The 16,828-nt window shown below is 42.4% G+C and overlaps 1 protein-coding gene across 1 annotated transcript in view; it reads left to right on the top strand.

Annotated features, from left to right (window-relative positions):
* Window positions 1-16,828, top strand: part of LOC142073335 (uncharacterized) — a 145,954-nt gene that overhangs the window by 13,581 nt on the left and 115,545 nt on the right. Inside the window, exon 3 of the mRNA XM_075132771.1 lies at window positions 14,801-14,929. Within this exon, the coding sequence (XP_074988872.1) occupies window positions 14,801-14,929 (129 nt within the window). The remainder of the gene's footprint in view (window positions 1-14,800; window positions 14,930-16,828) is intronic.

Genomic DNA, 16,828 nt, shown 5'->3' with positions numbered 1-16,828 from the left:
AGCTATTCTCCAATATTACGTCTTGGAGTCTGTCAACAGGCAAAGGAGGCAAAACTTTTTTTTTATTTATAGACAAAGGAGAAAGGCAAACACCTCTTTGGCTCAATTGCAAATCGAGCCAAGGGTGGCCAGGGCTGTGGCTAATGGACTATTTATTTGCATCAGAGATTGCAGGAAGATCACTTGCATTATAAATCACAGGAGCCTGCAAAATGAACATGGCGTTGGCTCCCTGGGGGACCCAGAAAGCTGAGCCCCAAGGAAGGCTTCCTGACTTTGAAGACAAGGTAAACTTGGGAATATATGGAACGGCTGAAAGACTTCGTGGGAGCCATCATCTGCCAAAGAAGCCAGTGCTTTGTACCTATGAAAGATGGGTCTTCCTGCTAAACTGGCTGGAGAATGCTGCCAACTTGGTGTAAGTAAGAAATGATGTCAGGTGAAGCTATATTTTGCTAGCATTAAGTTTTAGATGCTAGAAAGCATGTTGTGTTTGTGTTATTTGTAACCCTTTAGTAGTTCTTTCATTGCTGCTTGAAATCACTTCACGTCTAGGTTCTTCATTAATAAACTCAATTTTAGTTTTACAACAAACCATCTCAGAGCTGTGTATCAAGGTGGAGTATATACTTAGGGTTGCTGATCTTGGTTGGACATATTCCTGGAGGTTTCATCGCATGACATAATCTTTAATTAAAGATTAATTTCTAATTTCTGGAGACGCCAGGACAATCCAGGAGGGTTGGCAATCCTATATATACCCCAGCTGAGCTAAACTGTTGTGTGCACTGACTTCTGGAAGGCAGCAAACTTGGTAAGATAAGAGAACCCCAATAGGGAAACGGCTTTGGGGAGACTTGGGACTAGACAGGTTGTTGGGGTCACCCTAGAAGGAATAACTGAGCTGTGGAAGCTCTGGGTGAGAGACCTTTGTGTTGTGGGCAGACTGCTGGTGTCACGGCTCTGAGACTAAGCTGCACAGCCTGAAGGCACCTAGGGTTACAGGACAGGAAGGGACACAACCCCTTGTTTGTCTGGGTGAACCCCCAAAATGACTACCAGCCTGAGAGAGCCAAATCCTGCTCACTTTTCTCTCATTCACCTATCCACTCACTGGATATGGCCTCCATCACTGCAGGGCTGATGTGTTTAGGCTCAAAAGACCCTATTCCTATACACATTCCTATAATTGGGCCATATCCTCAATTGGGCTGTGTTGGCTTCAGCAGAGCAGTGCCAGTTTACACCAGCTGAAGATCTGGGCTTCTGCTGACCGCTCAGTCTGGCTCAGTATCTTCTAACCTTGTGTAAATCCTTTTAAGAACTGGTCAGAGTCCTCTCTGCACCTTTTGGTTACAGCTAGGTAAGCTGCCGGACCAAATTCTCTTACCTGGGATGTGTTTAAATAGGGATCTGCATCTATATTGTGCCAGTATATATAAGCAATTGAAACTCTAATAGAAAAACGTAACCTTATTGCAATTAAAAACAGTAAAAAAAACCCTCCTAAAATATCTCAAATGTAAGGTTAATTGGAGCCAGAAATGTCAAACTAATGTAGCAATTTACCCTGGGAGATTGCCCTGGCCTTTGAATATAGCAATAGTACTGACTACTGAGTAGAGTAGTGAAGAAATATAATAGGGTTTTATGTAGTCCCCTGTCATATTAAACATTCTTTGCAATTAATTTCTTGTTGCAATATTATTTTCATTGACCTATATTTTTTTTGACCTCCCACATGCTTTAAGCTACAAAAGCAGGGCACAAGGGAAGTCAGATTTCTTTTTAAAAAATTATCTTAAACCAATATTAAGATACATTTTCAAGCATATATTGATATTAATGAGAGAGGCCTTAAAATGCCATTGGCTTATTCTAGAAAAGCATCTGGGTGACTAGCTGCACTGATTCATTCAGGAATATATTGGTTTTGCAAAGCTTCTACTGCTTTTCTACTGGTAGACCCAGTTCAGGGGTTTTGCTGAAATGAAAACTTCAGACTTCTCTCCCATGCCTGGAAACCTGATGTTCCTATTCTAGGTGGCTCTTTTGCTCTGCCAGATGGCTGAGTCCATTTTTTTTTTGGTGCTGTTAACTGGATACAAGGCTAAATAGGCCACTAGATTGATCTGGTATGATATAGCCTAAACTCCTATCCTACCAGGCTCCGTGCCCTTATAGCACCTTTTGCAAAACAATAGAGGCGTTAGCCTCAGAGTCTTGATCCACTTCCATGAGTTCTGTCTGTCTAAATGCCCCATGGCAGCCTCAGTTGGATACAGGGATCTTTTTCACTTCCTGTCCGACACTGCTGTGGTGATTTGGCTGTGTTTCTATGGTTGGTCAGGTGATGGCTGGAGGCATCTATGGTCATAAAATGCAGCAGGAGCCTTTGATATGGGAAGTGATACCAAACAGAAGATACTGATATCTTGTGTCCAACTTTCCAGTTGATGTGATGGTTGGCGCAAAGAGAAGAGAAAAATAAAGTGGCAGCAAAGCAACAGGTCCCTAGTTTTGCATTCGTTTATTTTAACTCCTAAGACACAAGCATCAGGCTTTTCCAAACAGGGCTGCTTAAAAGTTATGCCCAGTGATTGTGAGGAATGTTCCCATACTGGGATTTGAACCAAACATTATTGAATCAAAGAACAGCAGCTCTAATCAACGGAGGTTAAATAGGATCCTCTGTAATTGCCTGGAGTCATAGAACTTACAGTATATCTGCTTTCTTATTACACTAAACCAGGGAGGAAATTCAGACATGGAGTTTTGGGCTATTTAGTTCAGTAACTCTCAGATCATGGCCTAAGAAGGTGGTGGTGGCGGTCTTCAAAAGTAAAGCTATATAGTAGTATGATGGGTAGTCTCTCCATCTATCATAATTTAGAATTCAAGACTCAGCTTTTTCTAATATCTTTCCTGTTACAAAAATCAGTCAGAGCTGCCTTTAAACCAGAGGAGAGACATAATACGGGGAAGCTGTTTTCTCACCTGGACCAAGTTGTTCAGCCATCTCTCACCCCATGTTGTGTGTCTTCGCTTCTTCCCTGGCCAGCAGGCTAAAATAACATCTAGCCTAGTATCCAAATAGCATAATGCCTGTGAATGCAAAGGATTGGATCAAACTCCAGGCTGACAGCCATTATTGTATAATTTTCTTGTGATTTGTCAACAGATGCATTTCATTCCTAGCTCCTTTCTTAGCCTTGACTAAATCCTCAGTAGGCAGCAGGAGTAGCCATCTCAGCAGAGTAAATAAACATTTAACTGATGATGTAGTCAAAAAGCCACTCTCAGCTAAAACCAAAACACTCAATATTTTCCAGTGTTTACAATTAATTATTCTTCTTTTGTTGGGTCTTAGTTAGAGGCACTTGTATAAAGCCATCCATTTCCAGGAGATCCTTCCTGACACACAAGTGAGCAAAAGTCAGTGTCCAATGGAAGAACCAATCTGATATATAAAGAAATATAAAGGCCTGATTTTCAGATTCAGCTTAATTTGAGCATATTACTTGGTGTCTACACACAGACATTCACACACATGTACTGATGTAGTTTCCCATTAATACTTTCATGCTCACAGGTGATGGATTCTAACACCTGCTTGAGCAGGGGATAAAATTTTCACCCGCAAAACCCATTTGTCCAGCGTATGGGGGTTGGGTGCAGTGGCAATATTTAATTCTTCCTTGACAGATTAATAGAAATTTCATCTTGGCTGCATTCACCAGAAATAAAATCCTGCAGCTGATCAGCATTGCTCTGGGTCTGCAGTTTTTACATTGAGGTTGGGGCCATGTTTTATGGCTGTGCAGGTCACATGTTGTGCACTTCTGTCTAATGGGTCCCAAGGCATTTTACGGAATGTATACGTACAGGCTCAGCTCACCCACCCCTGAAATACAGCCACCTCTGGGATGTAATGTGTTGGCAATTCACCACCAGCGACACTACGCTGCAGTTGTTAGAAGAGGAAGTGAAGGATATAAGTTCTCCAATTCAAACTGCAGGGGGAATTTTAGTGAGGCAGAATGTAATTACCCAAACTGGAATTTGGCCAGGATCCTGGAATTAATAATACCCACTACTCTTGCAAAAAAGTGCCATGAGATCTTTAACTACCATGAGTGGCTGGACCACGGTATTATGGCACATCCGGAAGATGGATATTAATCGGATCAGAAGAGTGCAGATTTCATTCTTGCATACATATGTCACCTTATGGCTGATGGTTGGTGTTGCAGCCTATCTTCCGCATTCAGAAGGGAATTTAGGATTGTCAGCAGATAGAGATTAGGAATTTGTAGTAGTGACTGAACCAAGTAAGATGGGAGAGCAAAACAATGAGGACATATGCAAATGGTGAGGAAGAGTTAAGGTTTGTGTGGAGGTGCCAAAAGCACATTACTTGAGCACTACTGCCAGTTACGTCAGGAGAGTATCTGATCTGTGAAATCAGCAGGGATGAAATGGATAGAGTAGGCTAAATTCACCCCTGGTGTAAATTCACCAGAGTTTTATGACAGTGTAGGTTACATGGTGGGTGCAAATGGGTTGGGAAATGGTTATAAAAGGGAAGGTAGTGTTATCTTATTTGGTGTGGCAATCATGAGTGTGCAAAGCCAGTGTAAGTTGTCTTCCACAGCAGAAGGGGAAGGAGTAGGAATTGCTTTAGTCGTCCTTGGATTTGTCCAATAGTACTTAAAATACACTGGTCCAATGGTATATAAAAATATATAGCTTTTTTCATAGTGCTGTATGAAAAATTAGTTTTTCAACAGATTAAAAATGATCTATCTAGGTTCCTGTCCTGAAGCCCATCATCATCAGGTATCAATTGTCTGTCTTGTCCATTTAATTTATAAACTTTTCAAAGAAGGACTGTCCTTTTATTCTTTGTTTGTACAGCATCTCGCATGATGGAAGCCTGATCTCAGTTGGGGTCCTAGGCACTATCATAATACAAATAATAAGATATGACTGGGAGAGCAAGGGAACCTGTATGTCTGTAGTTTAAATATTTTTGTGTGGTGCTTCCCATACATGGAGCCCTGGTACACTGGTAATTCTCCCATAGCACAGTATTATCCAGGGGGAGTCTAGTGTGCTACAGGATATTGCCAGTTTAACCACCTGGACTGCCTTTAGTGCCAGTTTCAGTGCTGTGTCAGAAATATTACCCCCATTTAAGATTAATTTGTGACAAAATGTCATATTAATACAGCTATATTTCCCAGGGGATAAATATGGCCTTTTGAAGAGCAGCTATGGCAATGTGCTGTATAGTACTACAGAGAGTTATGAAGAGACTTCTGCTTTAGCAAATGTCATGCTACCAGAAGCGTGGAGCAGTTTGCTGGCGACTATAGAGTAAGGACTGTCTTATAATAAGAGTCAGGTTGTGATATTTTCCTCTTAATCCATATCTCATCCCTAATTACATTAGCACCTTTTCGTGACACCCGATTAAGAGTCTGATGAAGAAACTGTCAATTACCTATAAATCTGCATAATTTATCAACATTGCATCATGTTTGTCTTTAGGGCGGGGTGACTTCGCTGTCAGAGGGCTGATTCTTATCTTTGGTTTTGCAACGTTGTCTGTGGAGTTGCTTCTGATTTACACCAGTGTATGTGTAATCAGAATCTAAGCCCCCTGTTGCTGATGAAGAATTTACTCTTCTAGGGGTAAATTCAGCACTGGGGTAAGCAACTGAAATTCCGATGACCCCAATAATAGTTGCACCTGCTTGCGCTGGGCTGAATTTGGAACAATATATTGTATATTCTCTTTGTATTAAAAATCTTGTATTTCATCGCACCTCAGGTACCTGCAATGTACCTTGGATATATCTGTGCTATTGAAACTAATTGAGAGACAAGGTGGGGGAGGTAATATCTTTTATTATTGAAACTAAATGTCATACCAAACTTCTTAACAGCCCTTAGATGCAAACAAAGTGAAGATGAACTCCCACCCCCCCGCCAACTAATCTTTTGCCTCACAGCGTTCCACCAAGATGACTCAGAAAATGACAAGGGAACCAAACTACAAATTAGGCTCTGGTGTTTGTTGGAGACATTTGCCACCGGTAAAAATGAGTTATTGGAACAATAAAGCCGAAGACTTGAGAGAAGCTTTGATTGACAACAATAATTACAGCTATTCCTGTCCCCTGTCCCTCTAAGAAATTGTAGTGGAGGCTGGGTGTAATAAATGTATCAAAACAATATTTTAGATCTTGGCAGAAGTAGATCTAGGTGTACATTGTCAAGAATATACTCCTTACAAAGGCATGTGCACTTACAGTTGCAGCAGTTACACGGTGGGTGTGAAAATGCACGTGAATGACCAGTCTGATGACTAAACTGTTCCATTGCTATGATTGGAAACGAGGAATCTTTCTTGTACTTAGTGTAAATATTTATTCATGCATTTAACATTTTCAGATGAACAAGCTTGCCTGAGCAAAGACTTTGCATGCATAAAACTTTGTGGGGTCAGGCCCTGGCAGTTTGGGTAGAATAAAAGCAAACCCTAATTTATGAAACACATTCTGACATTCAATAAGAATCTTTTCAAGACAATGGTCTATAGCATAGTGCTACGCACCGTGGGGCTTTAGATCGGCGACTGTGTCTTTGTTAGATATTTGTACAGTGCGTACCACAATGGGGCCCTGGAGCAATGCAAATAATAAATAATAATAGTCTTGGTAGTAGCCAAAAGCCTCTCTCTTTGTCCCCCTTGGTTGATACTTGCCTCTTATTTTCTTCTCCTGCTTTTGCAATTATGCTTGTTACCCAAGGACTCCCGCATCCCTCCAACCCTCTCACATAGTGAAGGGACCTGCAGCTACGCTCTGCCAGCAAACTGCTCCAACAGATGTTTCTGCTGTGAGAAGATCACTTTCCCTCTTCCATCTCCCAGCCTGAGATCTGGCTTCTTTTTTCTGACTGCGGACTGGGTGTTGTAGAAGAGAAAGTGTGGCTAACCCCTATGCCAGAGCCAAGCCAGAGGTAGGAAAAGATCAGTAGACCATCGGTCAGCTTCATTTAACCCACTGGATCATGGTAAGGGGAGTTGAATGGAAAACACCAACTGCTAGTCAATCCATAACTGATGGGAAAGAGTTAAGGTAATGGCGTAAAAGTAGGAAAAAAGCATCTTAATGCCTAGGAATGCTGGCTTACTTATCGGGATCATGCTGAGCCCAGTCGTAATTGGAATGTATTCTTTGTAAAGTTTATTGGGTCCTGGGGCAGCTTGTTTCTGAACTGGTCAATTAATCTATTTTTTAAAATGAGTTAGGGGATTTCCTTTTGCAGAAAATCACCAGGAAGCCTGACCAAATGCCCAGATCTTGAGGAAAGAATGACCTTAACATGTCGAAAACCCTTCCTGCACAATTAGGAGAGGAAATAGACACCTCCCACTACAGGTGGCAAATTGGACCAATCCACAGACAAAATAGATGGGATTTCACCATTGACTTGGGGGTCATCAAGGGAGGATCACCATGAAACTAGATTATTCGAATATGGCTTTGAGTTGAAGGAAATAAAACTGTTGAGTCTCCCTGCTGAGAGACAAATGATTTCTATTTAAAAACCTGTTTGTTCCATGCGGTAACTCCCAATGTAGCAATAATTAATGATATCAGAAGGTTACAAAAGACATTCTGTTGTGCTTGCTCTGTTCTAGGCATGAAATTGGATTAATGTGATGATAAACTTAGACTTTAAATCTGTTGAGGAAATCAGTAATTATGTCAAAATTTACAAATATTAAGCTGGTTAAGTGAGTCAGGTTAATGCTCATCTATCAGCTCAACCTCCTGCCTTATCGGTGTTCTTCAGACATGTCAATTTCTTAAAATACTTTTTGTTTTTTAAGTAATGGAACATCATGAATGATGCAGCCTGTGAAATTCATAAGAACAGCCCTGTTCCCAGAAACATTAATATTTCTATTTCAGTAGCATCCTGGTTGGGGCAAAATTGTGTTTGCGCTGTACAAACACACAGCTCCTGCGTTGAAGAGTTTAAAATCCAAGATAAAAAGTGATATCAAAACATGCATAGGGGATCAGAATACCATCAAAGATACATGTCTAAGACTACTTACTAAAGGGACTGAATTCTCCACTGGAATGCACTGGCTTTGAGGCAATGTCCATTTTTACATACATATAAAAATTGTGTGTGTATAAAATTATTAGACATAGAAAATATAATCTTTGTTGTTCAACTTTCTAGTCACTGGAAATTTAGGCAGCAGGAATCCATATAAATCCATTAATATAAGGTTCTTGATTTAATTTGATACAAACATCTAAAACTACTTCAGATTTAAAAATGGGTCTTGTTTCAAGGTGCTTGTAATTTGAAGATAAGGTTGTTCTTGTTTATGTCACTTAAAAATTGCAGGTCAAGTATAAAATAACAGAAAAGGAGATAATAAAGCAGGAGTTGCACTAAAGAGACTAAGAAACAACCTTTTCTATCGGGGAGTAACCCTTCCTAAATTCAGTCAACTTTACAAAACCAGCACTTCCTGGGAAACTGGCAAGTCTTCTAAGGAAAATGCTTATTGCTGCCATAGCTACTGTCCTAATGCTTTTACCTATTTCAAGTAGCATTTCTAGTAGGCGTATTAAAGATATGGCAATATCTGCCATTTGTTGGAGAGAGTAGGAGGTAGTGTGTCGTTTTCATAGACTTCCAACCCCTTTGTTTCTCCTCATGTTGTCGCTTGTGTGGACTCACTTGCAGTCTGGCTCGGTTCCAACTTCCCCACACCAAAAAGAAATCTAGTTCATTGTAAGATCACAGCCCGGCCATGTTATTTAAATGGCATCTCAGCTTTCCAGCAATGATGTCTGCTGGCAGCTCAGTTTGACCATCTTCAGCTGTAGAACTGATCAATGGAATTGTTTTTAATTTTTCACTTTATTAATATAACTTCATAAGTAAAGTTTTATGAATGAAACTGCATGCATTCATAAAACCAGGTACCCCAATAACTGGCTAATTGAGTTTCACTTTCAATCCAATTGCTGCTTAAATTGCTGAAACTTACACTGTTTCAACTTCTGCTCACTGGTTGTCATTCATTATACTTGTCTATATTGTAACTTCTCCAACTCCATTTTAAAATGCTCACTCCATTTTGTAAAAGCTTGCTGCAACCTTCATTTTTGCAAAACCCTGCTGTAATCTTATTAGTTTAATTCAGATGTGTGAATGAGGTATGTATGGATGATGGAATTAACCTCCAGCCCCAGCCTGTCCTGATGAAATAAAGTGTAAACACCCAACGGCTGAAGATGCAGACAACAGCCCTGACAAAGTAAGAGGAGTCCACCCTCAAAATAAAAGAACAAAAGTACAATTGAAGAAACATCAAAGCCAGGTCCAGGGCTGAAAATCATGTCTGCAATTGACAGGTGATCAATCACACCGAACCCAGAGGCAGCGTGACACAGCAAGACCTATAGACTCTGGATTCAAACTAAAGCCTACAAAAAGGATGGGTGTGATGGAAGACTTTGGAGGGTAACATTCTGGTGCCAACATGGAAGGGCATTGGTGCATGCCCAGCAGAGACCCAGCTCTTCCTTGTGCCCGGCTCTCCTGGCCAGTTAGCCGCCACAAGCTACGAACCCAAGCCACAAACTCAAGCTACATTCAGGACTGGTAACTATGATAACAACCTTGCAGAACCTCTGTGTGTGTGTATGAATGAATGTGTGAATAAATATGAAATTGAATGGAATGTTATAGCTATAACTAACTGCTTACTATGATTCTTTCTGCATTCACAATAAATGTGGCATTTTGCCTTATCCCCTTTAATAAGATCCTGCTGGTTTTTATTTTATTGGTATAACACAGCCACTTTGTTTTTTAAGCTTGCTTTTTACTCTGAGCCCATCTAAATTCTTATAGCCCCATTGGAATGAGAAAAGTGAGTGCAGAAAAGCCATTGGGTCGGTTCCCTATTTATTCTTCCTCAGAGATTCCAGCTGAGATGCATGTGCTCAAGTTAAAAGATGATTTCCCAGTGGGATATGCAAGTCACATTCTGTTCTTTCTCTCTCCTTGCCCTAATGAATTTACCTTGAAAAGTTATAGCTTGCGGAGGAAAGATGGCTGAGCCATAACCTTGGAAGTGAGGAGTCCTGGATTCTATTTCTCTGTGATATCTCTGCTACTGACTTGGGCAAGTCACTTAATTGTAAGCCATACCCACATGGTGTGGCTCTGTCTTCCTCTGGTCATGGCTAGGCCATTTAGAGATTGAGGCTGCTACAGTTTTGGTTAAGAGAGCTGGGTGTTTTAGTTCAGCCAGCAGAGGCTCAGTGCATTAAGATCCAACCCTTTCTCACACAACTAGTCGTAGTGGTGTCAGTAAGACTACTCGTGAATATTCATCAGTGTGAGTTGGGCTGAACAATCATACTCTGCGCTTCAGGTTCCCTGTCTTTAAAATGAGATGATCGCACCAACTTATCTCCTAAGGAAGCTTAATTAATTAATGTTTGTAAGGCACTTTGAGATCCTTGGATGGAAGGTGCTATTGAAGTACTGCAAAGTAAATAATATTTAAATGCATCTTACTTCATACTGTAATCCCTTAAGTGTATGAGGAAGGAATTGAAATGAACATTGTAAACATAGGTATAGTCCGACTTCAATATTGGGGGGCGGGGGGAGCTCCAGTCAGGCCAACAGGACAGCACATGTAGGGGAAAACTCTGTGCCTGCCCAGGGCTTGCAGTTGTGGGGGGCAATGCCCCTCCTGCCCCTCAAACTGCACCCATGATTGCAAAGCATATCAGGTCAGTTTATCAGCAGCTCCCCAAATCAGTGTGGCCTTCTCTCAGCTGCATGCCGAGCACTGCAGCTACATTTCAGTTGTCGTTATTCATTGATAAATGCATCCAATATTGATAAGTGAATGAGAATTTAAACCTTGACAAAGTTTGAGAACCTCAAAGATGACCAGGATCAGTATGAGACCCTCCTGCCCTCTGACAGGACCCCATTCCTTCAAAGAGTCCAGATTCCCTTTTATTTCTCTTCTAGGTAGCTTCCTATAATCTCTCCTCCAGCTTCTTTAGTGGGAGGCTAGCTGCTCTGATTCCCCATCCCAGCTCTTTGGAGGTGGCCAGATGGCCCATTTCCTGCATCCTCCCCAAATCCTGTCGTGGCATATTTTGGGGGTGGGCAGTTTGCTCTTGTGCAGCAAGAGAGCTGGAAACACACTTCTTGCTGCTAGTGCATGTTCGCCCTTTAGCTCTGGGACTGACACCCAGTGGCACCCTCTGCTGCATACTACGACAGCACTGCAGATTGCTTCCAGCATAGTAGTATTCATCAGGTGGTCACGGTAGGGAACTGAGGAGACGTTGTGCTTTTGTGCTTAGGGCTGGCTTGCAGTGGGTATGGGGAAGGAGGACAATCCAGCTCCTGAATTATAGTGACACCCAGTGTGATCATAGCCATGTAACACCAATATTTTGCTGAATAGGACTCCATGCGAGACAAGATATTCGCAAAAGCAAGCTGGGATTTACTTTTGAAACAACTCCTAGTGCTATTTGCTGGGGGAAAGGATTTATAACAAGGAAGCCTCCCTATAAATGACAGTTGCCTTTTTGTTTGTGTATTCCCATAAATTAAAACCATGACCCAAAATATCTTTCAGAACTGGAGGGCAAAAACTCTACCCTGCATTACAGCTGGGCAAGCACCCTTTATTCCTTATTACTTTGTTTTACAGAAGCACCTGGAGCCCCCAACCCAGCAGCAAGGTACTGTTGTGTTAGGCACTCAGCTGATATAGATAGTAAGAGGCAGTTACTGCCCTAAAGAACTTACAACTGAACTAGACAAGTTTAGGAGAGAGAAATACAACATACAGGCGGAAGGTGGGGAACAGATGCACAGACAGACTAAGACCCGATTAGAACCGCAAAGGTAGTTAGGCACTTAACTTCTAAATACCTTTGAGGATCTGGGTCTAAGTGACTTACTCAAGGTCAGACAGGAAGTCTATAGTAAAGATGGAAAATTGAACCCAGGACCAGTTTAGCTGATAGGTTTGTCAATATGAGGAGGTCAATGAGAGATTAGCTGTGCATCGTTTTATTTATTGTTGTTTGCTTTATTATGCACTGCTTCTCGTTATCCCACTTGCTTTTCATGTTCTACCACCACGCAAAGTGCTTTTCATCTCAGAGGCTGAGTCTGTAGCAGAGTCGACCATCAAATCATCTCTCTGCGAAATAAACATCCTTCACTTATTACTTCTATTTTATTTATTTATTTATGATGGCATCTAGTTTGAATTTCTCTAACAGTACTCTGCTTCTTTCTTTTACTGAATTTTAACAGCTCCTTCCTGTGTCGTTTGGAACTGGCCAAAGTTGGCAGCTCTCAAAATTTTTTTTTCTTCTTTGAAATGCGCAGATACTTTCTCCTTCAGTGATAATGGGCATTGTGCTTCCTTAGAAATATTTGTTTGGGACCTATTATTTCTCAGCCTCTTCAGTTGGCAAACTGAAGGCTTGGAAACAAATGAACGTGGATGGCAGCCCAAGCTGTCAAAATGCGCCTTCCATTCATTAGTGAATCATCCACCTACTGTATTTAGAGCTTCACTCCGACTTTTCCAGACAGCTTCTTGGTTGAGTTCTTGGATTTTTTTTCCCCCTGTCTCTTTTAAACTTGCTACTCCAGTCTACTTCACTTACACCCACACAGCAAACCTCACATCTCAGTTTTCTGGAAGTAACTAATTAATGTGCCGGTATACAAGGTGCAGTCGGGCATCATTGTAGAAGATATTAACGTTATATATATGTGCTTCATTTCTCTTCCAGTTGCATGAGGCTAGCACTTCAATCACTTTGTCAGGAGACAACAACTAGTGAGAAAAATGTGTGACTCCTTTGCAAGCATTAAAATCCTATTCTTGAGGCTTCCGTGAAAATTTCTGCGAGTAAGGTAGGAAAGTCTTCGGCCTCCGTATCCGTTCAATTATCCGCTTAGCTCCTTTCTTTTGTTTTAGTCCCTCTTTTTGCTTCTTTCCTGTCTGCCACCAAAGAGCTATTCAGAATATTAAACACTGCTAGGAATGCCTTGCAGCCTTCTTGTATGCTGATATAAACCTAGGTGGTGAACGACCATTGGCCAGGCTAGCTCCATCTTACTGTGTGCTGCTCTTGCTCCATTCTGCAGAATGACAGAGGGCATTTATGATTCTTATGACACTAGTATTATTCAGAGGAGAGAGGGGTAATGAGCAGTGCAGCAGACCAGTCTTGGACATGCAATACAAGAAACATCACTTGTAGAAACTTGTCATATCAATACTGTAATCTGTTCTTTGTCTTTGTTAGCAGAAAACTGTGTTCAGGATTTACTGTAGTGTGATGGGTAGATTACGCCCTGAGCCCCCCTGCTGGAGGCCTTGTGGTCCTGCTACATCCTGCCCCACAAAAGGGCAGTAGAGAGGTCCTCCAAGCTGCCTAGAGAGGCTGTGTGGGAAGCAGCCAATCAGGGCCCAGCAGGTCAGTATAAGAGGAGCTGCAGGGCCATGGTGAGGTGAGTTCAGTTCCTTGCTAGAGTTAGAGGAGGGTGGATGATGCTCCAGGCTGGTTGCTGGGACTCCACAAGGGCAAGGCCCTGGCCCTGGCCCTGGCCCTGAAGTAAAGGTGAAGAATGTGTGGGAGCCATGGGGAAGTGGCCCAGGGAATTATAGCAACAACACAGTTTATTTAAAGGGATATTGCAGTTGGCTGCTATCTATAGGGTCCCTGGGCTGGGACCCGGAGTAGAGGGTGGGCCTGGGTCCTCCCTTTGATTGTGCACTAAGAAACCAAATAAATAAGTCTCATTTATTTGTTCTGAGATATTTGGAAGCCTCTCTGAGCACAGGTACAGGAATTCCAAATCACAATAGAAAGCATGTTAATGAAAAACAATGCTAACAAAGAAGACTTTCCCCCCTGCTCCATATCCAGGGCCGCCCAGCTTTTTGGTGTAACTCTGCTCAGCGCAGAACCTGAGGAAGGGGAGCAAATGTGACTGCATGCCATCTCTGTTCTTCCCTGATTTCTGGGGCAGTCTGGAGTCAGTTTGGCTCCCAGTGGAAGTTAGAGCAGCCTCAAAGCTGCTCAACGTCTCTCTGCAAGGCATACTCCTGATACACCACCTATAGAGGGGCTCAAGAAAAGTGGATGTAAGGCTGGCTCCCCCAGCTTTAATCTAATTGGGGATTCCCCCAGGCTGAGAAAATAATCAGTTGCCAATTTAGGGCAGTTTTATAGGCCCTTTGTTTCAATGGAGTGATGAGAAGGGGCTATATTGAGGGCCAAGATGGGACCCCCAGATCTGAGCTGAAATACACTTGCTCACTTAGGCAAAAGTCTTTGAAAACAGAAGTCCTTGAACCATAGTCTGAAGGTCAACAGATTGGACTTCAATAGACTGCCGAGGTGAAGTAAATTCCGGGGCAAAGGCTCGTATCTGCAGCCTAGACTACCGGATCTAGGGACTGGAAGCAGAAGTGCCTCAGTGGGCTTAGCTGCTGGGATGTTGCATAAGGTGAGAGGCAGGCCTCGAATCATAGAAAGCCTCACAGAGTGAGGTTTGTAAAAATGAGTTTGCACAATAGGCTGCAAATCTAGATCCTCCATCACCAGGTTTAGCTAGAACTAAAGGTTGATTCAGTGCTTCCAGTGTTGAGAAATGCAGTTTTCCCTTTTTGTTTTATCTCTAGAAATACGCATGCTCTCTTCCACTTAAACAGCCATGTGACACTCCTGTGATAGCTGGGAAAATGAAAGCCATGGACAAAGGGGTCTTTTGTGAAATTAAGGTCAAAGGCACTTCAGACATCTGGAAAAAGGTGAGAGAGTTGGTCATACAGCCTAATAATTCTCTTCTGACTGTCCCATGAGCCAGACAGCTCCTGGCCACTACTATCCTGTCTCAAACCAGGAGGAAATATTTTATTGCTCCTGACCCTCATCCCTTAGTCCAGCATTCAGTGTAGCTGCTGAACCATGGCTGGGAACAACAACCGTGGCAATGACTAAATTCTCTTTTTGCCAAGGTTGTCAGTAGGGAACTGAAGGATAAGCTGGAAAACAGCTTTTAAGTTATTTGATTCATGACTCAGTTGTAAATAAGTGCTGCTGTACACAGAAGATCGGCATGCTAATGGCAGGGGACAAGCAATAATAGACATGGTTTATTAAGCCTTGATTTGAAAATAACTGACTCCTGGGTATATAGTAGAAAAGGTTCATGAAGAGCCAGTGTTTCAATTATACGCAGTACATGTATCTTTGCCAACAACGTAGGAAAGTAACTCTGTCATGTACAGACAGCATTCTTGGAACAGGAGGTGAAACCAAGTAGGAAGCCAGACATACCCACAATGCTCTTCTAAGTGCTAGTCTCAAAGCTGTTCTTAGATTACGGCTTGAAAGCACCGATGACTTCAAGACAATGGGAGCTGCAGGTCTCCTCGGCTCCGAAAAGCGGGTGATAAGTGCAGTCACCACTCAATCAATAGTGGGAACAGAAAAGCACAGCATGATACAAATGCGTTTTAGTTCTTGCAATCTGGGCCCTTGTTAGTCTGAAGACTATTGGAGAGTGTGATAAATCAGCAGCCTCTCTCCATGTGTACCACCTTCACAGTGGAGGTCAGCTGGGCACATAGCAACTCTGCTACCCATTCCAGATGCACCCCTAACCAACCAACACTTCCTCTGGCTTATCCACTCTGATTCCCAACTAGACGTCGGGGAAGCAAAGGGTTTTCCTTATTGGTATCTGATGCACGAGAGACATACCAGGTGTTGGCAGCAGATGGAGGGGATCCGAACCAACTCACGATCTCTCTTAGCATTCTGAAATACAATGCAGATAAGGTACAACAGAAGATCAGGTGGTGGCTCCCTGCACAAGCAAGTACTGCTGGGGCAAATGAACAGACTTGTGGACACCAACAGAGGGAAAAGAACAGAGTCACTGAACGCCGCTCTGTCGATCCCTGCTTGGTGCTTTTCAGGAGTCCCAAATAACAGACACGCACTCACGCAACTACTCATTGTCAAGGAACTCTGAGCCCCCTTTCTTCTGGTGGAATTAAAACTCCTTGTGTCTCTCCTTTTAAAAGCCTGTCTAGGAACTCTGGTTACTTTAATCAGGGAAGTTTTGGAGGTTCATTCTTTTAGGCAAGTGAGTTAATTGGTCTGTTTCACTCTTTGGTCAGCAAGAACATGCCTCCAGAATTGGTTATGCATCTAGCAGAAATACAGAACAGTGGGCATTACGAGTCAGGAACTAACATTTGCATTGCCTCTGGCTTAAGCTTCCACACTTACAGCGGTGAATTAACTCCCTGTGGATAATGTTGCCTTGTTCTGTGCAGATGTCAAGACTCTCTATTATCCAAATCTACCTGGTGACAGATTCCCTTAGATTTAATAGGCGAGAGGGAGAAGACTTTTCTTCCAGAGCTGCTGCTTCTGGCCTTCCCCTCGGATTACCCACAATGTGCATCTTTAATATAGCCTCTTGAGAACAATTTTATCTAGGGATCTGCAGAAATGTTGGATTAAAATAGAGCATGATTTTCGTGAGATGAAAAAGTGGGTGAGGGATGGCCTCACTCAGCAGCAGCATTTTATTTGCCCCCCCCCCCCCCCCCCCCAAAAAAAAAAAGGGTGCCTGGAAGTGAGCATGTCCACTCAGTGGATGTTACAGCAGCTTGACAAGGCATAGTACTTTCCCA

Source organism: Caretta caretta, chromosome 10 (assembly GCF_965140235.1).
Source record: "Caretta caretta isolate rCarCar2 chromosome 10, rCarCar1.hap1, whole genome shotgun sequence".
Lineage (NCBI taxonomy): Eukaryota > Metazoa > Chordata > Testudines > Cheloniidae > Caretta > Caretta caretta.
Note: the sequence above shows the minus strand (reverse complement) of the source record. Positions and strands in the feature narration are given on the sequence as shown.